This window comes from Lagenorhynchus albirostris, chromosome 10, assembly GCF_949774975.1.
Source record: "Lagenorhynchus albirostris chromosome 10, mLagAlb1.1, whole genome shotgun sequence".
Lineage (NCBI taxonomy): Eukaryota > Metazoa > Chordata > Mammalia > Artiodactyla > Delphinidae > Lagenorhynchus > Lagenorhynchus albirostris.
Window position 1 is genome coordinate 72,055,514 of NC_083104.1, and position 24,180 is coordinate 72,079,693.

The following is a 24,180-nucleotide window of genomic DNA, read 5'->3' on the forward strand; positions in this document are numbered from 1 at the left end:
AGGGAGAGGCATGCTGGGTCAGAGTCAGTCTGGAATGAGGCTTATTCTTTTTAATCTGTGATCTCTTGGCATAGTTGGGCCTGGTCCACCCTTGAGGGGAGTGCCAGGAGACTGGGTCCCTCTTGGTGTGCTGTGTGTGTGTCTGTCTATCCGCGTGGGGCAAGGTGTGTGGCCCTGTGTGTGAGACGGGGACCTGGCCAGCCATATTTGGGGCTTGGTGGGAAAGTGCCTCTACACTCAGTGGTATGGGAGGAAGCAGCCCTGTAACCCACGGAGCCCTTCCCATGCCATTGTCACAGAGGACAGAGTCCTTGCCCTCCCACATCTCAACCCAGGAGGCCTGGAGCTCAATCCACTGTAGGCTGCCTGTCCCCCAAGGCATATGTGTCACCATCCACTGGTGGGATTGGTTGCCTGGCCCAGCTCCTTAGGAGCTGAGCAAGTATGAACAGGGGCCTGGGATCTGCCTCTCAAAGCGAGCTGGAACCTCGGCGTGAAAGGACCCCGTCTAGTAGCAGCGGCAGAGAGGGTGGTTGTAAAGGATGAGGTAGGACCTGTGAGCTCAGGACAAATTCCAGACACAGCAGTCCCGCCACTGCCCCTCTCAGAGGGTGACTCATTCCTGTGGGTGCTCCGCCAACCTTTTTTGCCCCCCAGGGGCGGTGGTGAAGACAGAGCAACAGGGCACCTGGTAGGCTGATCAGATGGGGATCTGGAGATGGGTGGGGGATCAGGATGCCAGATTGCTTATGCTTTTTCTGCCTGTTTCTCAGCACCCTACCTGTCACTGAAGGGACCCCCAAGGTTCTCTTTTTTCGTTCCTGCCCACGTCAGCCAGCACCTCTGTTCCCCTGGGGAATGCGGCAGTGGTGAAGATGGTTCCAAGAAGGGCAGTACCTGTATAGGGAGGGAAGGAGGGGAGGAGACCTGAAGGTTTGCAAAACGTTGACTGCAGTAAGGTTGCATCTGTGTGTGTGCTTGTGCGCATGCAGGGACGCTTATGAGTACGAGTGTGCTTATGTACGAGCATTTGTGCATGTGGCAGGGTTGTCACGGATAGATGCTCAGGCTGTGCGCTGCCATTTACATAGACCCTAACGTGAATGGCATCCACTGAAGTTGCACAGTGCTGCAGTCCTGTGTGTGTGCATGTGTATGAGTGCGCATGTGTGTGTGTGTTAGGGAGTCAGAAACATGTCTGTGCAGTCCTTGGTAGTTTCCTATGTACCTACTATCATCCTGGCTCCTCTTTCTCCCTCCTTCCTCTCTTGATGTCTGCTTCCCTCCCAACTCATCTCCCTTCAACTCCTGTCTCTGGTTGCAGTAGAGGCCTCAGGGCCCCTGCCCCAGCCTAGGGATGCCGTAGTGGGTGGGCAGTGCCCCGAGCCAAACTGTTCTCCTAGATGGCTCGTCCATGTGAGCTAAGCCTGCACCCACCGCTCTCCTTCCTCCAAAATCTGTTTCTTTTTGAGGATATCTGGGCCAAGAGCACCCTCTCCATCTAGGGATGAAAGCCAGACTCGGGCCCACCCCCATCCTGACTGCTCATTTTTGAACCTCCCCAAGTCCAAGCCTCTGTTGCCCTCCGGGACGTTTTGTGTGTCTCTGCATCCTGCGTTGGCAGAAGGTAGAGGAGGGTCAGGGTAGACCCTCAAGAAAAGAGGGAAAACACAAAGCACAAAGGTGAGGGGGTGGGATGGACAGTAGCCCTACTCCCCGTCTTCTGGCACTGCCCCCCTCTCTCCCTGCTGCCCTCTGGCCCTCTTTCCATCCTCTCCAGCTAGTGACAGGGGCTGAAATGAAGAGGAGTCTGTCCACCAGCCACTCTAAAAGTCAGCAGCAGTGGGGTCAGGGCCCCTGTTATCTGGGACTAGATGAAACCAAGCACTCTGTTATCCGGCATTTCCTTCCAGAGGGGTCCACTACCCGACCCTGAGCACAGCTCCCACTCAGTGACCAGCACCCTGAGGTGCTCTAAGATCCCAAAGTGCCTTGTGACATATCAAAGACGGTGGCACTAGCTTCAGCCTCGTTTTAGCATTAAACACATATTTCTGTTTCCAAAGCTTTTGGAGGTGGGGAATCCTGTTTAGCAACCCCAAAGTGGCTGAATTTTCAAACACACACACACGCGCGCACGCACATGCGCGCGCGCGCACACACACACACACACACACACACACACCAGAACTGATAACTGTGGGAGAGGGTGTGTCCTTTAAAGTAAGATCTTGATTCAAAACATTTTGTCCTTTGGGGGACATCCTTTTACGTGTCCTCCGTAGTGGAGGAGATACTGTCTTATAAGCCATAAAGCTCTGAACTAACAGGAAGTGATCTTGATAATATTGAGATTATCTCAGGGCCCCTGCCCCAGCCTAGGGATGCTGTAGTGAGTGGGCAGTGCCCTGAGCCAGACTGTTCTCGTGGATGTCTCATCCATGTGAGCTAAGCCTGCACCCACCACTCTCCTTTCTCCAAAATCTGCTTCTTTTTGAGGCTATCGGGGCCAAGAGCACCCTCTCCATCTAGGAATGATTACCTTTTAAAGGTAGTTTTGACTTTTGGAACATCTAAGGCCATTTGAAGCCACGTGTGTTGGAGCAAGTTCATGTGCAGCTCAGCCGGCCCTGCGTGGTTTGGAGTTGGAGTGCCTGTCTCTAGGTCCCAGGCTGGGTAGGGCCCTGCAGTGTTGTCAGGCTCCTTTGGGTTTCCCAAAGAAGAGGTCAGTGTGTTTCAAGAAATGATGCCCTGCTTGGGGAAAGCACATAGCCTCCCCAAGGTCGGCTTTGAAAAGAAGCAGTACTCTTTGTTGTATTGGAAAACGATATTTTCATACTTTAAAGTCACACCCTGCATGTAGTGCTGGCTTCCAATTATGAATTAATTTATTTTATTTAACAGTCACTGGCACACAGAGCTTATTACGTGCCAGGCAGTGATCTAAGCACTTTACAAAAATAACTTGTTTAATCCTCACAATAGCCTAGGAAGTAGATCCCAGGATTATCTGCATTAAATGGATTAGTCAGAATATCTAATTTACAAAAGCGTATTAAAAACCCCACCAATGCCGAATAACTGAGGTCTTGTTTGACGGGAGTTTTAAAGCATTTTAGTCTGTGTATTGGTCTGTTTACCATTTACTGTCCTTTCTGGTTGGCCCCTCCTCGCTCTATCTAGGAAGAAGGAAGTTGTCTATGAGTCAGACTCTCCTTCCTTCTCCATCCCAGAGTCCAGGTGGGGGTCACTCCAGAGTACTGGGGTTGGTTGAAATGGCTGGACCCTGTCTCTCCAGAGACCCCAACCTCTCAATCCCACATGGCCCCAAGCATCCCATAGCAGCTCTGGGGATTAGATGGGTGGAGTAAGAGTTCTGGTGAGAAAGCAGGTGCTCAAAACCCTGTCCTCAGTGGTATTGGTGGAATCCTTGGGGTCAGGCTCACAGGCAGGGCAGGTACTGGCATTGGTGACCACTGACCATGGAGATGTGATATGTCACCAACTCACATGTCAACAGGAGCCGAGCAGTGTCAGGGAGAGGGCACTTGTGGGGATTGTGGTAAACAGAAGGACCACCACCAGTCCTCAGCTCAGCCAACTGTTGCCAGTATCTTCCAATTTTTAAGTGAAATCTCACAATTTTTAATTAGTGGCATCTAATTTTTTAAAAGCAACAACTTTTTAAAGAAAAATCACTGTGTGAGCTAAACAAAACCGGTTTACAGGCAGAGACCCTGAACTCAGTTTGAACCTCTCTGAGCCTGAGGACTCACTCACCCCCCCAAATCTATCCAAGGCTGTAGCACTCAAATGGGGGCAGTGTTCTGCCCCAGGAACTCAAACTGGGTGGGCTTCTTAAGAGAAGGCAGTTCGTGGCCAGTGGGGCTGTGTGCCGGGTGCTGTGTGTACATGTCAGTGAGCTCATGGTGTGTGTGCCTAAGTGTGTGTGTGGGCCGGTGGGTTTGTTCATGGCAAGTGGGGTCCTCCTCAGAGGACCAGTATTTTCTCTGTGGGGCAGGAACCTGAGTCAGTGAAAAATGCTCTAGTAAATTCTCAGTAATGAATAGACACCCCCCCACCCACTTAAGGCAGCTTGGGTCACAGCAATAACCATTCAACACTCACCCCTGCCGCTAGCATCCCGAACCCGGCAATCTCCTTTGCGTTTCCAGTTGTAGGGAAAAGGGGAATAGCCCTGCCCAGCACATGGGGGAATAGCGGAAACTCTGAGCCATGCTGGTACCTTAACCCTTGCTCCCCCAGCCAAGAGGGGCAGGCCCCTCCAATCCCAGGAAAAGCCAGGGTTCCTCTCTGTGGAGGGGCCCAGGACCCTCCTTTGCTATTTCTCTCCTCTGCCCTGCTTAGATCTCCTTTTCTGGGGAGGGGTGGTGCTGTCTGCCCAGGCAGTGGTTGGGGGGGCCTGGGCTACTGGGGTGTGCAGAAAGAGCTGTGGCAATGTGTCTATATTGGGTGGCCAGGGGAGGGGACCATGCTTAGGGAGGATATGGGGGCCCCTGGCTGTGGGAGCATAATGCTGTATCTCCTGCTGTCCTTCGGTTGATTTGGTACCTGAGGATGGAAGAATAGACCTCTAAGGAGGGCCCGAACACCCCCCCCACCCCAAACTCCACTGAGATTCCAGCCCATAGGCAGGAATCAGCCCACCCCCATGGGCAGTCCTTGGTAACAAGGAGTGTGGCAAATCACTCTTCTTAAGTTGGGGGGCACGTCCCCAAAGTTCGCATTATTCCCATTAGGGACAGAGGTGCCCCCTGGGACTGGTGGGGTCAGCCTCTGAAAACTTTAAAGCATCCTTCTCCCTAAGGGAGAGGCTCCCAGTCTGAGGACCACATCCCTCAAATATCCCAAATGGTTTCTCACACCACCCAGTGGGCTTCCCAGCTTAGGGAGCCCCTGGGCTTGAATGGCCCCAGCCCCCCAAGTGAGTAGTTAAGAAGCAGTGGGGGAAGAGGGGCAATGAAGCCCAAAGGACTATGGGAACCTTTCTAGACCTCCGCTTCCACTTGGTTCCGCCGTGCGTCCCACCACGTACCCTCCCTTCTACCTGCACAGGCTCTGAGGGTGGGGGGGCTTGGGGTTCACCTTGCCACGACTAACAGCCCCTCCTCTCTCACACACACACACACACACACACACATAGCTGCAGGCACACTTCATGCACTCTCCGGACAGCAAACTAGCAGCCCCCCGCCCAGGAGAGCACGAGGATCGTGTTTCCGGGCCCCTCTCACAGGTTTTTCACTGTATCGGGACCCCCATCTACCACATTCCCCTTTGTCCGCGACCCCTGGACCCGCCCCCGCGGCCGTCGCACCACGAATGTACGTTCAGTCTTTTTAACTAGCTGCTAAGCGGCGTGATCAGGGTACCGCCAGGCCTCCGAGCCCCGGGCTCGAGACCCGCCCCTCACGCCGCCAGAGCTGCCCTCCCGGGCGCCCCGACGTGTGCGCCCGAGGGGGTGTCAGCCTCTGCGCCCCGCTCCCGCCGAGCTGCCTGCTGCTAAAGTCCTCCCCCGGGTTGTCGCCCCCAGCCGCCCGCCGCCCCCGCCCTGCGCTGTGCTTGTGTTAGCTTCCCCTCCGCAGGCTCTCGGTCGCAGAGTCCCTGGCCCAGGGCGGGGCGGGGCTGGAGTGGTAGCTCGCCCCTCAAGGCTTCAGGGCAGGATGCTGACGAGGGCTGGGAGTGGAAGCTGGCCAATTCTCCGGGCTCGAAGAGCCCCTGTCGCCCACCCCTGATTCCAGTTACCTCACCGCCTACAGAGCTGCCCCCTCCCCCCGCTAAATAACTGGCCTTGCAATTGGATGCCAAAGAGCCCAGAGTTGAGGGGGACCCAAGCTTTGAGCTTAGGTCTCTCAGAGCCACCCAACACCCCCTTTTGGCCCAAGCCCCTGCGTCCATGTCTCCTGCCCCACCCCACTTACACCACTGAGGGCCCTGGGGGTCCCCAAACATGCCCCCACTTCCAGCTCTTCTCTCTTCCCACCCCCGAAAATAAAACTCAGGGACCAACATCTGCTTCCTTTGCACTTGCTCCGTCGACCCCTGCCCCCACACTTGGAGGGGCTTCCGAGGGTGAAGAGGCGGGGTTCGGGGCCCATGTGGCTGACAGTACTGAGCGAGGAGAGGGCTGGCCCCTGCCCCCTAAGAGGTGAGACTGGTGGAATGGGGGAAGCTCACCCCTGGGGCCCACCTGAGCCCTTTCCCTCCAGGGACCCAAGGAGCCCCCTCGCATTGTTGGGAGACACTTCCTGATCGAGGTGGGGAGGGGAGCGAGGGATAGGAAGGGGATTGGTGAGAGGACCTCCCTCCCGGAGGTCCCGAATCCTAGCCTGTTTATTCCTGGGCTTCCCCATCCCATCACACCCCCCCCCGCCCCCGCATTTTGTACTGCAATAATACTGTATTATAAGCTTGCACTATTTCCCGACCCCGGCCAGCATAAGCATGCGCGAAAAACTCAAAACCACACACACACAGGAAGATGGGACGCTTTTTTTTTTTTCTTTCTCTCTCTCTCTCTCTCCGGGGTGCGTCCTCAGTGTACAAAGCGGCGTCGGGGGCGGGGGGGGGTCGGTCCCGGGCCCGGGTAGAAGAGCATGCACTGAGACCCCGCACCTAGACTGCGAGTACTGTACAAATCCAACACTTGAAACTGACACGCACACGCGCGGCGCCGCCGGGGAGGGGGGTGGGACACGGCCACGCACCCCGCGCACACGGCCACGCACAGGCGGGGGTGGGGGGCGCCCCGCCTTCAGGCGTCGCTGTGCGAGGGATCTTGTGCCTTTTAAAGTCCCTGTATGTTAATGCAGACAATCCGGAGAGCTTGTGTACTACCAAATCCTGATTAAAGACGCCTTCCAGGAACCTGCGCTGCGCCTGCTTTCTTTCACCCTCCTCCTTCCTAACCCACCATTCGATGCAGAACCAATTCTGGGGTCGCCGGGCTGGGCAGAGGGCAGGGTCTAGTCTTCTGCTGACTCAGGGATGGGGTGGGGGGCAAACTCCAGATCAATGGATCCAGTCCCACTCCTCTTACCTCCGCTAAGACGGGCTAGATCGGGAAGGGACCGGAGGTTTCAGCCTAGTTGGACTTGAGCAACCCTCAGGAGGCGGCTGGCTGTCTCCTTTCATCCGCAGGAGGGCTTTGGGGGTGGACTCTGGTCTTTGGGGCCGACTCCAAATCGCCAACTTGCTGGAGGGGGGATGCGGAGTAGGAAGGTGGGCGTACTAATCAGTTTTCTATGGATCAGACAATGGAGACCAAATGTGTGCTGGGGGTGGGAAGCCAGAATGCCAGAGAGCCCTGTGGGAGGGAAGGGCACGGGAGCCTTCTCCGTCCCCTGCTTTAATGGGGGGTCTGAAGTAGCCCTGGCTTGGGGGAGAATGGTCTGTTGAGGGGGATCAGTGAGAGAGTGGACTGTGCAGAGCCAAGGGAATGCAGGGATAGAATGTGGGTTGAGGGAAAACTAGGACAAGGAGAGGGGTGGGACTCAAAGAAGGAGAGGATCACAGAGACTTTGGAGACTGCAGAGAGAGGGTGAAAGTGGAGGGGGGCTCACCCTCTCTCTGTCCCCCACCCCACCCCTGCAAGCCTGCAGCCACAGCACCAAAAGAGGAAGATGCTTTTCTCGGGGCCTAAAGCAAGTGTGTGGGTAGAAGAAGGGCAAGCTGCAGCTGCATTTCTTGACCCGAAGAGCATTTAGAATGTCCCCATGCTGTCAGATCCTTGCCCTGGGGCAGCCAGGGAGGGGTTGGGGACACTGAGATCTGGGGGTCAAGTATGTGAGGATCTGTAGAGACCTAGGGTAGGCAGCTGCCTTCCCAGGTCATCTTACCCCTTCCACCCAGATGACTGCCACAGGCCAGTGTGCCCGTGGTGGGTGGCAGCCCTGGGTGTGGGGTGGAGGAGCAGAGGGAGGGCTCTTGGCTTGGCAGACGTGGTTTGAGAATAGAGACCCGGACAGACAGATGAAGAATCTGGGAAAGGCAGAGGTGGGCAGAGGAAGCTACCCTGTTGACTTCTCATCTCCAATTTTCAGTCTGGGAAATTACAGCAATTGGGGGGGGGTCCCCTGGGGAGGAGGGGAGATGGGAGGTATGCGCTGGGCAGCCGCTGAGGGAGGAGATGGGGCACTGCTGTGAGAGGCACAAAGCCCTCCCCGCCCTGCAGTGAGGGAGGGGCGAGGTGTCAGAGTTCACACTCCTCTTGTCCATCGGCAGCCCCCCTTCTTTGCCCTTGGGACTGTGGGCTGATGTGCAGTGCACAATGTCTGGGACTGGCTAGGGTCCAGGCAGGAGAGTTGCTCAATGCACGCTGTGTGGGGATGGGGGTATGTGGAGTAACCTGTCTCCAGCGTCAGTAGCAGAGAAGTCAAGGCTGAGGAGAGCCCAGTTTTGTTGGTGGCAGGGGCAGTTGGGAGTCTGGTCCGTCTACCTCTGTTCACTTCTCCGGCTGACTGGAGTAAACACGGGCTTGGGCTGAGTTCTGAAGCTGGTGAGGCCACATGCCGCTGCTCTGGGCTCAGCGGAGGCAGGGGCAGGGCTGAGGCTTTCATTCTCTCTGTCTCAGCTCCAAAGGCCTGCCTCTCCTCCTCCCACACTATTCACCCTCACCACATCTGCCTTTGGCCAAACTCCATCGGTTCACCAGGGAGCTTTGAAACAGGTTTCTGGGCCTCAACTCTGACCTACAGAATCTAGGGAGTAGGACTCAAGGCTCTGTTTTTTTAAAAAGCACCCCCAAGTCACGTTGTGCCAAGCATGCTGGAGTACCACGATAAGCAGACTGGAATCATAAAGGGCCACTGCCCTGGGAAGGGAGCAGGAAGGTGTGAGCTTCCCCAGACCCCGACTTCCGCTTGGTGACACCCAGCACTGTTTCTTCCCTCTGAGATAGACTGGGAGAGTGTCACTGCTGTCCCCCTCCCATGGTGTCCTCAGGCCTATAGGGCCAATCACACAGAGGCTATCCAGTGACCGTTGGCTGATTGAATGAGCACAGGATCACATGGGCAAATGCATGAATACTCATTGGGCCCAGGCATCCAGGAGAGGCCAGAAAGGGTGTGGGAGGACCTCCCGCTCTCTGAGGAAGGAGGAACTTGAGCCCAGCCCTGGCCCTCCCCAACATGGAGCCAGATGGGGAGGGGCTTTGAAATAGAAAACCCAGCATGCCCAGGCCAGGGTGGGCTTGGCAGTGATCCTTAGGGCAAACCTGTCCCTACTCTGAGGTTCACAGCTCTGCTAGAGGGCAGAGGGTCCTGAGTTTCTCCACGTGGGAGGATGGGAGGCCGGTGAGGCAGTGGAGAGAATTCTGAGCTCTGGGCTACCCTGGGTGGTGCGCTTTGTGACTTGGGCATGTTGATGCTTCTCTCCAAGCCTCAGTTTCCCAGTCTGATATTATCGGCGATGCCTGATTTCCAGCTCTCATCCCTCATGTGATGGAAGGGGAGGGCTTTGAGATGAAAGGAGAGAGGGTTCCAGCTGTGATCATCTAATGTGGGCACTGTGAGGAGAGGATCCATCCTACGGATGGGGCTTTTCCTGAGAGATCCAAAAACTGGCCAGATGGCAAGGGAAAAGGTGGTTCTAACAGGGATGCCCGAAGTGTCAGAGATGGGACAGGGAACATAGGCAGAGGTTCTGCTGAGAAAGAATGGCTTGGTGGGGCTGAAGGACATCCCTACTGGGTAGGATGTATCTAGTGCTGGGTGGGTGAGCTCTGAGCCAGACAGGATAAAAACATAATCAGAACACACCCCCGAGTGTGCTGGGGTCCTGTCCAGTGTCTGATGCTATTTTGTCTTGCATCACTCCTCCCCACTCCATCAAGGCCTCACTGATGGTCTGACTGTGAGGAAGATTATGGCAGTTAAGGAGGGGAGAAGTCACAGCCTCGAGCAAATCTTGGGCTTGAGCAAATTCCTTCTCCTCCACCAGCCTTTGGGCTGACTGCACAGAGACCTCAGCTGGGAGAGCCCCTTCTTTCCCCACCCCCCACTCCCCGCCCACAGGTGTGGCATCCAGGAGTTTCTGGGGTTGAGGAAGGAATCAATGATCTTCAAACCAGAGTGAGCAGGGTGGGGGTAGGAGGTGGGGGGCAGGGTGGGGAGGGAGCTAACATTTATCAGTCAACCGCTGTAAGTCAGCCTCATGGCTAACATGACCTCATTTATGGTCACAGCCTTTGTGGAGAATGCATTATCCCCATTTAATTTCCTAATCTAAAGATTTCACACTCCATGAAAACAAGGACCAGATCTGTCTTGCTGATCCACAAATTCACAGCCTCTAACACAGCGGCCAAGGCAATAGACATTCAAGGACTTCTTGAATGAATGAATGAAAAACCCTTAAGAGGCTCAGTGTTTATCAAGAAAGAGAGCCATGTAAACACATGTTTGTGAAATAGAGGGTGGAAGGTTCTGTAATGGAAGGATGTGGGAAAACAAGTAGAGTGATGAAGTCGGCTTGGTGGGTGGACAAGAAGCTTTTGGGGAAATGAGCTGTTTTAGCTGGGTCCTGGAGGAAGAATAGGAATTTGTCATGTCAATAGAGAGAGTGAGAGGACCCCCTGGGCAAAGGAAACTGCCTAGGGAAAGACGCAGAAGTGTGAGATGCATGAGGCATTTAGAGAACTGCTGGAACGTAAGTGGGGGACCAGAGGGTGCTGCTCAAAGTGAGGTTGGAGCACAAGGTAGGAGTCAGATCATGCGGTGGGGTGGGGCCAAGTGGGGGGGGTGGGGATGGTCATGTGCCAAGCCAAAGACTGAAACTGTCTCCTGAGGACTGTGGGACCCACCATAGGTTTCTGCAGGTTTGAAGCAGACAGAAATGGGATCAGATTTAAGTTTCAGGAAGATCACTTGGGCAGCTGTAAAAAGAACGGATGGGCAATGCAGAATGGAAAAAGGCTGATGGCTGGGGAACCACGAGGCAGGACAGGGCTGTGCCCAGGGGCATAGGGCAGCAGACACAGATGTTCAAGAGGAATGCCTGGCAGGACTCCCTGAGAGTCTGGATGGCACCTGAAGGTGTTGGAGCCCCTCCAGGGCTTCTGGTCTGCCTGGGTTGTGTTTAGGAAAACAGAGGCCCTGTGTGTTCAAAAGGCTAACAAAGTGCTGGATACCATCAGTACCATCCCACCAGGAACAAAGCCATGTCCGCCCTAATGGGGCCTGGTGCATTGTGGGTGCCTGGGGATGTGTGTGATTGACAAGGGCAGAGCTAGAGAAGACACAGCAGCTGAGGTCCTGGTGAGATGGTCAGGCCTTTTGAGTCTGGAAGGAAGGGGGCTAAGGGCAGATGTGGCAAGAATCTAGAAAACCAAGGACATGCCATCACATTGCCAAGAACTCTGCACAAAGCTTCAAAGGGTAAAACTTAATCAAGTGAAAAGAAACTGCCTTTCACAGGCTGGCTGTGAGTTGTTGGAGGAAGTGTGGACTCAACACATACCTACAGAGGACGGGAAAATTCCTGGCTGACAGGCAGGTGGGAAGGGGGCTGGAGCTCCAGGGGCCCAGCCTGCACTTCAAGGGGTGGAGGACAGCCTGGACTTTGCCCTTGTCTGACAGGTTCTGGTGGCCCTGGTGGCCAGCTCCCTGGCTGCAGAGGAACTGTGCCCTGTGAGGAGGCAGTGAGGGCTGACCCAGACACTTGCTGCCTCTCTCTGGACCCGGTTTCCTACATGGTGGCTATGATGGCTTGCAGTTGTCATTTTCTTCTGTTGATTGAACTAGAGCTGCCTCTGGGTTTCAGGATACACATAGGATACAGAAGAGTGGGGGTAAATGGAAGACTGGTAGACAGAAAAGCCACCAGGATCAAGGCCTGGGACCTCAGGGGAACTGGAGCATGAACACAGTTATTCATCAGAGATTTACTGAGCACTTACTAGGTGCCAGGGACCATTCTAAGCCCTGGGGACAGAGCGATGAGCAAAACAGCCCCAGCATGTGCTCTAGTGGAACTCACAGTCTCGTGGGCCTCGTAGCCTGGGAGTGCAGTCGGGCCTTCTCCGGCCCAGGATGGGGGGGTGACCTCAGTGGGTCCCTGTGTGTGCCCCTTGCAGGTGTTCTCCGTGGCGCCCCCGTTTGAGGTGAATGGTCTCCCGCGAGCTGTGCCCCTGAGCCTGCCCTACCAGGACTACAAGAAGGATCTTTCCGATTACCGCGAACGGGCTCGGCTGCTCAACAGGGTCCGGAGGGTGGACTTCTCGCACATGCTACTTGCCACCCCACAGGTCCCGCTGGCTCCTGTTCAGCCTCAAACGAATGGGAAGGAGGAAGAGGAGGAGGAGGAGGAGGAAGAGGAGGAGGAGGAGGAGGAGGAGGAAGAAGAAGAGGAAGAAGAAGAGGAGGAGGAGGAGGAAGAGGAGGAAGAAGAGGAGGAAGAAGAGGAGGAGGAGGAGGCAGTGGCCCTGGGGGAGGTGCTGGGGCCACACAGTGGCGGCAGCAGTGAGGGCAGTGAGAGGAGCACGGACCGGAGCCAGGAGGGCGCCCCGTCCACGCTGCTGGCCGATGATCAGAAAGAGTCCAGGGGCCGAGCCTCCATGGCTGACGGGGACCTGGAGCCCGAGGAGGGCTCCAAAACGCTGGTGCTCGTCTCCCCTGGCGACATGAAGAAGTCGCCTGTCACTGCCGACCTGGCCCCCGACCCTGACCTGGGCACTCTGGCTGCCCTCACTCCTCAGCACGAACGGCCCCAGCCCACTGGCAGCCAGCTGGACGTGTCTGAGCCAGGCACCCTGTCCTCTGTCCTCAAGTCTGAGCCCAAGCCCCCTGGGACCGGGACAGGGCCGGGGGCTGGGGCAGTGACCATAGGGGCAGGGGGAGTGGCAGTCACCTCCTCGCCCTTCACCAAAGTCGAGAGGACCTTTGTGCACATTGCAGAGAAAACCCACCTCAATGTCATGTCTTCTGGTGGACAAGCCTCCCGGTCTGAGGAGCTCAGCGCTGGGGGGGAGCTGGGCCTGGAGGTGCCCTCTGATGGAAGGGCTGCGGAGGAGGGGGCCTCCGTGTACCTGGAGAACGGCATTGCCCTATCAGGGCTGGTGAGCTGTGTCCTGTCCGCCCCCCCCGGGAGCAGCCCCTTGGAGATGACCACAGACTCACTGCCCAATGGCCCAGCCCTTGCCGATGGGCCAGCCCCGGCGTCCCTGCTGGAGCCGGGTCCCGAGAAACTGGCCACCATCTCCCCCAGTCGCCAGGCCAGGCCAGGCCCTCGCCCCAGGAGCCGAATCCCTGTCCTGCTGTCTGAGGAGGACACAGGCTCGGAGCCCTCAGGCTCACTGTCGGCCAAAGAGCGGTGGGGCAAGAGGGCGCGACCACAGCAGGACCTGGCGCGGCTGGTGATGGAGAAGAGGCAGGGCCGCCTGCTGCTGCGCCTGGCCTCTGGGGCCTCATCCTCTTCCAGTGAGGAGCAGCGCCGTGCCTCTGAGACGCTCTCAGGCACAGGCTCGGAGGAGGACACGCCTGCCTCTGAGCCCGCGGTGCCCAGGAAAGCCGGGCGGGCAGGTGCCACCCGGAGCCGGATCCCCCGTCCCATCAGCATACGCATGCCCACGCCTGCCGCAGCCCAGCAGCCCCCTGACAGACCCCAAGGTGCGGCCCCAGCATCTGACACAGCCATCACCAGCAGGTGAGAAACTGCTGCTAGTCCCAGGGCAGGCAGAGGGTGACTACAGAAGGCCTCCACCGGCAGACGCTTCCCTGGAGCCAAGGGCCATTGATAATTCAGGAAGGACCCTCAGCCACACCCCCTGTCCACCACCTCCCCAACTAAGTCTCTCTTCTGACTCAGGTCCCAGCCCTCTCACTGGGCTCAAGGGAGTGGCTGCAGTGAGTGTGTCTGGAGGGGTTCCAAGGAGGCCAGGCTTGGGAAAAGGTTGATGGGGGCCAGTGGGGTCCACACACAGCCTCTGGCGCGCCATGGGGCATTTGAGGCCAAAGGATAAAGGCCAGAATAGCTGGGAGAAAACATTATTCATATTAATATAAACATGGGTATATAATAGAGTAGAATGTAAAATCCATGCAAATTTTAAAGATAAAACAGAGACATCAAACAAAGCCTGGAGCAAGCTCTTTTGGTAGCAGCCTGGGAGTGTGTGGCCCTTAGAGGTCCCGTTCTGGAGGATGGGGCACCATGCTTCAGTTTATCCATCTGTGCCAAGGTCTCCTCAGTTTCATCCAGCTCTGAGGATGCAGGACTCTGGAGCTCAGTGCCCAGGGAGATTCTGAAAATGTCTTTTTGTTTCTTTGCCCTCCTCTTGTCTCTTGCCTTCTGCCCTCCGCACCTCCCGCAGGCTCCAGCTGCAGAAGCCCCCAGGGACGGCCATTGCTGCTGACCTCCGTCCCAAACAGCCGTGGCCCGGGCCCAGGGCGAGCCGTGGCCCGGGCCCAGGGCGAGCCCAAGCCGGCACCAGGCCCCCAGCCCCGCGCAGTCCCGGCCTCCCCGCCTCCTCCGCGCACCATCCCAGCGCCTCCCCCCGGAGCCGGTCCCTGTCCCGCAAAGAGAGCCCCTCCCCCTCGCACCAGGCCCGGCCGGGGGCCCCCCCACTCCGGGGCGCCCCGCAGGCCCGGGCCCAGCCTGAAGGCACCCCTTCCCCGGGGGCCCCCAAGAAAGGACCCAGAGGGAAACTCCAGACTCAGCGCGCAACCAAAGGCCGGGCGGGGGTTGCGGAGGGTCGGGCTGGGGCCAGATAATGACGCGCGCGGCGCTCCGTGGCCCCTCACCCTCACCCCGGCCCCCCACCTGCAGCCGGCCACACTGGAACAGCTCCCAGCACAGCCTTACGCGCCTGACGCGCGCCACCCGCGGCCCCAGCTTCCTGCCTGCACCCGCGAGGACGCGCGCCAGCACACGCCGCGCCCACCCGCCGGCCCTGCGGAAGGGGACGCGGCGCCGCGGGGGAAGTGTCCGCCTCCCCATCCTCCCCTGTCTCCGCCCCTCCCCCTGCTGCCCTTCAGGTGGGGCAGGCTCACCCTACGCCCCGGGGAAGGCTCAGCGACTCTTCACCAAGGACTCCACGAATGGGGACGCCCTGCTAACCACCAGGCCTCTGCTGCTCTCCAAGCCCCCCAGGGAACTCTGCTTACACGTCCTGCGGCGCCTTTCCCTCCTCCTGACCCTCATCCAGCCAAAGCTACACGCCCCAACCCTTTCGGAAAGGCAGCCTCAAATTCCAGAAGTGGAGGCTCCAGCCTCCCACTAGGGGTTAATCTCACATCTCCCGGGAGCTGTGGTGGTTGGAAAGGGCTCTTCTCAGCTGCCAGATGGGGGTTGGGGAGGTGAGACCTAGGAGCCATTGGTCTACTGTGGTGTGAGGAGGCAGGTCTGACCTGCCCCAAAGTCAGTCATCCTGGACACCCCTGTAGGAGGCAGTGGACAGGTGATGGGGGAAGGGTGCTCCCTTGCGCCTCTAGGGTGCCAAGACCCCCTCCCCCTTAGTTTGTGTGGGACCTCAGTGGGAACCATCAAGTGTGTGTGGGCTGCCTTCCTGGGCAAGTGTTTCCCAATGGGAAGTTAGAGGGGGGCTTTAAAAAAGGTTTCACCCCTTCCCTTTGTCCCCGGATCTAGTGCTCAGGATCCCTCACCATCAGGAATTCCTTCTTGCCATCTAACCTCAATCTTGCCTACTGCAGTTTCAGCCAACTTCTCTCTCTCCTGAATTCAGTGGAGGTGGAGAACGGCTGGTTATCATCTTCTCTGCAGTGGCCCTTTGGAGGTTCAGGGACTCAGTTCTAGCTGGGTCACCATGCCTGTCCTCCTGCCTGTGGGGAGTAGGCTGGATCAGACCATCATCTCCCCCAGTGGGAGAGAGAGCAGAAATAGGCAGACAGACAGACAGCTGGCCCCGGACTCAAGACAGAAAGGCCCTTTTAACTTCCAGATTGTATGCTTGTGTGATAGGTCCAGCCCCAGCCCCCTCCGCCTCCAGCTCACCCTTCGGCCTGTCCCCTCTTGTCCTAATCCCAACCCATGTGGCTGAGCAGTCCCTGCAGCGGGGGAGGCCTCTGCTGCTCCGTGAATGGATATGGGGCCTCCTCCTGGGTCTGGCTCCTGCATAGTTCATCCCAACTCATCATCAGCCTCAACTGCCTACATCTGGGCCAAGGGGCTGCAGGAGGGATAGCCAACCCTGCCCATCTGGGACAGGTCCCCTGCAGGCCTTCTCCATCCTCAGCACACACAGCCTCTGTCCCCTGGCCTGGCCCCTCTGTTCTTCCCTGGGTCATAGACAGCAAGGCAAGACAACCAAGGGAAGAGGAAGAAAGGTCCCAGCCTGCCCCAGTGATCTGGCAGCATCCAGCCACCATCACTTAGAAGGATGCCCGTGAGGAAATGGGCCCCGAGAGAAGCCTGGTGGTGCCAGCTGAAGCCCCTGATGGAGAGTCGGCAGCTTGGGCAGCTGCTTCTATGCCAAGGTGGTGGTTTCTCTGCAGACCAGCCCGGGGGAGGACTCCAGGGTGGATGGCCTTCGAGATTCACCCAATGCTGACGCAGAAGCTCCCAGAACACTCAGGAAACCTCTCCGGACAGAGCCCTCTTTGTCAACCGGAGACCCTCCCAAGGCCTCTGCTGCCCTCTGGATCCAGCAGAGGGGGTGGAGGAAGGGCCACTCCCTCCCACCTAGAGCTTCTCCGAATGACAATCAGCTCGTGCCAGGTGGGGACCCGGGCATGCCCCCTGGTGCCCAGGTCCTGGGCCTGCTCCTTGCCACCAACCGAACTGTGAATGTAGGGCCCCCAGCCTCACCCCTGCCCCAGGACCAACAACACCCTGGTTTGGTGTTGGGAGGGAAAAGGGGGCGGCCTGAGAGAGCCCCAGGCCCATCCCACCCTCTCGCTTCACCCAGCACTGGAGCTGGGCAGAGACACAAAACCCTGTCTGCCTTTGGGATTCCGGACCTCCCTAGGGCTCCCAACTGACCTCAGGCCTCTGCGTCATTGAATGTCACTGAGGTGGGGGGAGGAGAGGAAGGGGCGAGTGTGCGAGGGGGCTAGGGGACTGACTCTGCTCTTCTCCCTCAGAAGGATCCAGGGCAGAGGAAACCACACCTTCCAGTGCCCCCACCCCCAGCTGCAGCTTCTTCCCCCTTGGGCACCCATTCCCTGCCACCAAGCCTTCCCAGTCCTGAGAGCCTTCTCTATAAAAGAGTGTCACACCACCACCACCACACCCCTCCAGCATTTCCTCATCACCACAGCCTGTGTCACTGGCTCGGATGCAGGTCTGCTCACCCCAAAACATGCCTCCCCTCCCCAGCCGCACTGTGCACGAAGAAGGTGCAGGCGAGGAGCCGGGCCCCAAACACGTGGGCTGCCCCCTTCCCAGATCCTCGCAGGGGCCTGGCTTGCTCAGTCTTCTCAGCTCTGGGGACCAGCCCTGGTGGTCATGGGGTAGGGGGCAGAGAGTTGCCCTTGCCCTCCCCCTGGGGAAGCCACTGAAGAATGTTTACATGCCAAAAAGAATGTAACACCCTCCCCCACCCCTCCTAGTCACTGCATGGCCTCTGCCCACCTTGCACCTGTCCACCCGCCACCCCCACCCCCTGGAAGCCCATGATTAGATCGGGTCTCGGAAGGGAAGTAGCCATCACACCATTAAAATGCCTGTGGACCTTTCTTTCTGTTGGCCTGGACTCTTTTTCATTTGGGAGAGAGGGCAAAGCCCAGGCCCTGGGGCTGGGGGTAGACAGGAGAGAAGAGAGCAGGTTGGTGGGAAAGTGGGGAGGGACTGTCATGGAGGCAGATTGTCTACAGAAAAGGATATGGAAGCTCAGGATGGATACTGGAAATTTGCTCAGGCTTACGCCGGTGGAAGGGGATGGTCCTGCTGTCTCTGACAGCAAAGCTCAGGCTCTCTTGGCTCCCCTGGCTCCCAGAGACTCTAAGTCTAGCTTTGTGCAGAGAGGGAGGGAGGAAGAATTTTCATTGCCCCCCAAATTAACAGACAAACATACAAGTGTTTGGAAAACCATAAAGTACAGCAGCTTACAGGCAAGGAAGATAAATGGTCATTATTCTAACAAAACCTATGTAAATCACAAACGAACAGAGCCTCCACTCCTAGAAATGTATCCTATGGATATACTTGTAAACTTGCAAAATTATATGTGTCCCAAGTTATTCATGGCAGCATTCTTTGAACTCTGCAAAGCCTCACCTGCAATTCCGAAAGCCAAAAGTTTCTGAAACTTGGGAGTCTTCCCATTAGATTGGCATAAACTCATTTGGTAACAAAACCTGCCAAGACCATTTATAGTCTTTATTAATTCCATTTACCATACATGTTTGCAGTGGAAATATTCATGTGTTTGACTGCACGGCGCTGCCTTAGATCCTACTAGGGTGTTTCATAATATATGGAATATGCACTGAGTTGCCTTTCTAAATATAAATATATTCTGGATTCTAAAAGATTTTCGATGGTTTGGGTAAGAGACTGTAGACCTGTAAAAGCAAGTGCTCAGAAGTCATCTAAATGTCCGTTAATTGGGGCCTGTTAGTAGAACATGGCCACCCGTGTGACACCGTGGGGTACTGTGAAGCTCTACCATGAAGGAGGCGGCTTTTTGTATACAGTAGAAGAACTGTGTGTGTAATGTCCAACTGGGCAGATGAGTTAGAGGCCTCTGGCTGCTTTGGGAGGCGAGCTGGGGGGAGGGAGGCTGCAGTGTAGTGTACTCGCTGTGCTTTTTGCATTTTGGACCCTAGGTTCACTATGTGTGAATCTTTCACCTAGGCAATACGTAAATAATTTCTGTCCCAGGGTAGGCTCCCAGCCCTGTCTGAGATCAGAGAGAGAAGGGCCCAGGCTTTGATGTCCTGCTCTCCCTCCGAGAAGACCACTCCACCGCAGCTCTGACATTCCAGAATCTGTGTAACCATCTCCTGTTTCCCTCCGTGACTTCCTGGGCCCCCCTTTCTTTTGACGCGATGCAAGGGGGCTCTAGGGTCTGATTCACTAGATTTCGGTGGGGCCCCCATGTGCTTTTACCTTCCTTCTTGTTCAAAAATGTCAAAAGCAGGTCATATTTGTAGTGAAAAGGCAAGCGCTAAAAGCATATAAAATAAAACGTGAAAGCCTCCCATCCACAAATGTGACCATCTACAGGTAACCCCTGTGAACCACTTGGTGTATACCATCTCAGACCTTCTCTTATGTTTATAATAATAGCACTCTCTCCACATATATTTCTTATAAATAGACGAGCATATTACACCTACTATTCAGAAACATGATTTTTACACCCAGCAATGTCTTAAAATACAGATCTTCCTTGTTTTTAGTATATCATAGAGTTGTACAACCAATCATCACAATCAATTTTAGAACATTTCCATCACCTCAGAAAGAAACTCCATACCTATAGCAGTCACTCCCATTTCCCCCCAACCCCTCTAGCCCTAGGCAATCTACTTTCTGGCTCTATATAGATTTGCCTATTTTGGACATTTCATATCACTGGAATCACACCCTATGTGACTCTTGTGACTGCCTTCTTTGCACAGCATGTTTCCAAGGTTCATCATATTTAGTTTTTTATCAGTACTTCATTCCTTTTCAGGGCTGAATGATATTCTGTTGCGTGGATAGACAACATTTTGTTTATCCATTCATCAACTGATGGACTTTGGGTTGCTTCTGCCTTCTGGCTATTATGAATAATGCTGCTATGAACATTCATTTACGAGTGTTTGTGTGAGCATATGTTTTCATTTCTCTTGGGTCTATATTCTAAGTATATAGGTAGAATATAGAAGTAGAATTGCTGGGTCATATGGTAACTCTATGTTTCATATGTTGAGGAATTACCAAACTTTTCCACAAGGGCTATACCATTTTACTTTCCCACCAGCAATGTAGGAGGATCCTCGTGTTCTTTTTAATGGCTACGTAATGGTCCATGGCATGAATGTTCTATCATCTATCTAACCAGCTCCACATTGTGCTTTCATTAGAGTCTTTCCAACTTCTCACTATTTCAAATAGTGCCAAAATCAATATCCTGGCTCCAATCTTTGCTTACGTCTAATTCTAGGAGAAATCCCCAGAATAATCAAGTAGATGAAAAATATCTTGTTCTATTTTGTAATTTCTTTTATTATTATGAATGAATGAAAGAATGCCAAGGACTATTCATTCACTGTTGTTTAGAATTCCTTCAATCATTCATTCGTTCAACTAATTCTGAGTCCCACATGTACCAGAAGCTATGCCAGACATGGGACACCATCCAGGAACTGAGACAAGGCAGAGTGTGCCCTCTAGGAGGTGGCTGTAAATTAACTTTCACTTTACACGAGGCTCTATGTGCGCTGATACCTGAGGCTCAGGTAGGGCCTCCCAGGTCAGACTGCAAACTTGAAGGAAGGCCGTCCGATGAATATGACTCTTAGACTGAATTTTGAAGGAGAAACAGGAGCTGGGCACATAGAGAGCAGCGGGGGCAAGGTGTGGAGGTGTGAGGACTATGTGTGGTTCAGTGTGGTGGTCCCTGGTGTGATTCGGGGAGTAGAGAGAGGAGTGAGGGGGGGCAGGACCAAGCCTGTGGCAGGAGTGGGCTACGCCAAGGAGGACAGCTTTAGAGGGTTACAGAGAACCCCTGCCCGCCCTCCTCCCCCAGGAGCCTGAGACCTGCGAGGCACACTCACTTCCCTCACAGCTTGGCTCCACAGGTGAGGACCTGCCCAGCCCCCTGCTGACCTTCTCTCCACTCCCTCAGAAAGACTATCTTTTCTGTTCTAGGGCCAAGAGAGCTCTGAGGACAGCGGCACAGAGAAATGAGTGGCTTGAGCAAGGTTCCTCAATCAGGGACTTGATAGGGGCCAAAAGACCCAGGACACTGGAGGGGCCTTTGTTAGTAAAGAGAGGTCCATGGGGGACACTCTGGAAAAAAGAGACCAGAGTGGGAACGTGGAGGGTGTCATGTCTCTGATCGTCATACACTGGGGCCTGCTGAGATTTTCCCATTGTCTACTCAGGAGTCAAGGCCAGGATAAGAGCTGAGACCAAGCCAAGACTGAAGGGTGGTCAAGATGAACTTCTAAGTCCTCAGCCGATGCAGGAGCCTAGTCTTGCCCATGGTGATGTGCTGATGGGGGAGGAGAATCTGCATGGTCATTGGAATTTGGCCATTAGTCAGAGGGAAATATGAGACAAGCACATTTTCATCCGTTCCAGGTGGCATCTTCTGCATTCCTCTCCATCCCATGTACAATTAAGCCCGAAGTAGTGTAACATCACCCATTGTCACCACCATCAATTTTACCACAATCACCACCTCTATCTCCATTACCTGCTTCTAACTCTATTACCCACCACTACCAGCACCCTTATCACTCAAATCACAGATACCCTTCTCCATCAGCTGCAGTCACCACCACCATCACCATCACCACTACTAGGCTCTGATGACACGATTAACAAGAGAGACAAAATTCTTGTTCTCCAGGAGCTTATATATCTTCAACATGACCACCACCACCATTATCACCATCATCACCACCACTGCCCTCATAACCACATCACTATTACCACTATCCCTAGCCCCATACCCTTCATCCCTATTCCAGTCACCATCATTTCTGCCATCAGTATGCCCACCTCCATCATTGGTATACCATCCATCCCATCACCATATTTCCCACTACAATGGATTCTGTCATTACCACCATCATCAATGTAGGAAATGATTACTTGGGTTGTAGCAATGATTAATGGTCAGTGAAGCCCCAAGTAAGATAGGGAGGTCACTCAGTGGAGAGAGAGGAAAAAGAGTAAGAAACACTAAAGTGTAAGAAGTCTCTATTGCAGGCAATCCCAAATAGGGAATTGTTTACCCCAGGAACTTATTCTTTCCCAAACCCTCCAACAGTTCTAGTGTAATTTCAAGTAAGGAGTTGTTTTTCCCATGCACAAGGCTCCTTCTCATCTAGTCTGGTATAAATGAGGGTCTCCTTCTATCTTGGCCTCTGAGCCCAAGTTTGGATTCCCAGGTTGGAGGGGCATGGGGATGGTTAAAAATTTAATCAAAACCAGCTCTTGACTGGTGATTCAGAGCTGATCAGTACTCTGGTTAGACTCCTGGCATTTCCTACCTTGCTTGTCCTTGCTTTTCCAGCCTCCAAACATCATGGTCATTATCACCACCATTCCTTGATGACATCAGAGAGGAGAGCTGCCATATGGGGTGGAGGCAGGGAATAAGATGAAGCTGGTGGTACAGTTAATGTCAAATTACTCTCTGTAGAAAGGGGCTTCAGATTTATATCTGAGTTGCCTAGAAGCCAATGCAAAGAGAGAGAGGTGACTATTAGCTACGTCTCATGTTAAGGCAGGAGAGAACCCTCCACTGTGAAAACGAAGGCACCACAGCCAATGCCCAGGGTTGGCCTCACTGGCTGTTCTCTCTGGCTGTGGAAAAACCTCAGAGTATTCCCCTGTGGAGTCGCTGGAGGGACCATGGTGATGAGATGGCTGCAAAACTTACCTCTCAGGAACCGCAAACAGTTATGGTATTTTATATTTTTATAGAAATGATTACATAGTATCAAATGAGGGAGGAACCAACAATGTGGGGGTCACATATGGGTGAGAGCAAGAGGGAAGGAGTTTCTCACTCTTGAGCTGGTCTCCAGAGTGGCTGGGGCACGCACCAGGTGAATAGGAGGGAGGCCAGGGCTGCCTTCAGGACCGCACCCAGGGTACTGGAGGGAATGGGGCATGGTAGGGAGGGGTCAGAGACAGGCTTGGGGAGAAGAGTCATATGGAGGGTCATATGGGCCAAGCTAGGGAGCTGGACTTTCACCCTCCAGCAGAGGGAGCTGGTGAGGAGTTTTTTTTGTTCGTTTGCTTTTGATGTGGACCATTTAAAAAGTCTATTGAATTTGTTACAATATTGCTTCTGTTTTATGTTTTGGTTTTTTGGCCACGAGGCATGTGGTATCCTAGCTCCCTGACCAGGGATTGAACCCGCACCCCCTTCATTGCAAGGCGGAGTCTTAATCACTGGACCGCCAGGGGTCCTGGTCCTCTCTCCAGCTCTGCTGCTGAGTCACTGTGTGAACCCAGCAAGCCGTGTTCCCAGCCTCCAAAACAGTTTTTCTTAACTCTTCAAAGTGGGGGCTAGATTAAATAAGAGGTTTTCAAATATTTTTGTCGCTTAGGCTCTTTAGAAGCTTATTTGCCAACCTGGTGTTTGGAGAATCAGATCAGAATAAATCTGACATTGCTGGCTTTCTCTGTGCTTTCGCGGCAGGGGGACATGAATGAGAACTGAGTGGGGAGTCAGACAAATTCTGAGTCTTAGGCATTCATTGCAGGCAACTATGCCAGGACCTTGGCAAACCCTTTCCTTCCCTACCACCACCACCCACCCCCCAGACACCACGGGGTAATCTAGGAAGCTCCTGAAACAGGGGCAGAGGGCAGGCAGAAGGGACTGTGTATATGAGAAGAGCCCCTGAGTGAAGAAGTGGGAGGGTGATAGGTCTCAGACCCCCAGATCAGCCAGGCTGTCCAGTGTGGTTCCAGGTGTGTCTCAGGCCAGGGCATAAGCTCCAGGTAGGGGTACAAGGAGGCCTTGTGGCTCAGCAGGAAGAACCCTTCACCTGGTTAGGGCCTGGCTGTCAGTCTTGTATCCTGAGCTGCTGGTCAGGCTGTGGCTGCAAATAGACCAAGCTGAACTAAGGCTTCACAGGACAAAGGGCAACCAGGGAGAGCTGGCACTATGCTCCAGGGGACCTCCCCTTTTAGGGACCCTTGGAAGCTCTGCTGACCAAGGGGCTAGGGCCTCACCTCCTACATACCCAGCTACCCCATCATGGCAGCACAAGGTTGCCCCACTTGGTCCTTGAGCACCAATATGTAAGTCCCAGAGCCACGGAGTCAGTGACCTCTGAATGGATGGCAGCCCCTCCCCCCAGGCACTGGGCCAGACAGGCAGGGATCCCTGGAGACCTGGGTGGCCTGGGAGGGCCCAATCCTGGGCCAGCCCCTGAGGGCTGGATTCTGGCTGCAGGCTCTCTGCTCATCAGTCAGTCTACTCCCGCCTCCAGAGTCCAAGGGTCCAAGTGGTGGGCAGTTTGAGCTGTGCTGGGCACTACAGAGGGAGTCCGTGCTGGAGAAGGTTGGTAGGTGGGCAGC

At 54.9% G+C, this 24,180-nt stretch overlaps 1 protein-coding gene across 1 annotated transcript in view; it reads left to right on the plus strand.

The window, feature by feature from the left end:
• The window catches only part of TTBK1 (tau tubulin kinase 1), a 35,788-nt gene extending 21,056 nt beyond the window's left edge, over window positions 1-14,732 (plus strand). The window contains exons 13-14 of the mRNA XM_060164194.1: window positions 12,098-13,665; window positions 14,333-14,732. Of these exons, the coding sequence (XP_060020177.1) occupies window positions 12,098-13,665; window positions 14,333-14,732 (1,968 nt within the window). The remainder of the gene's footprint in view (window positions 1-12,097; window positions 13,666-14,332) is intronic.
• Window positions 14,733-24,180: the final 9,448 nt, after the last annotated feature.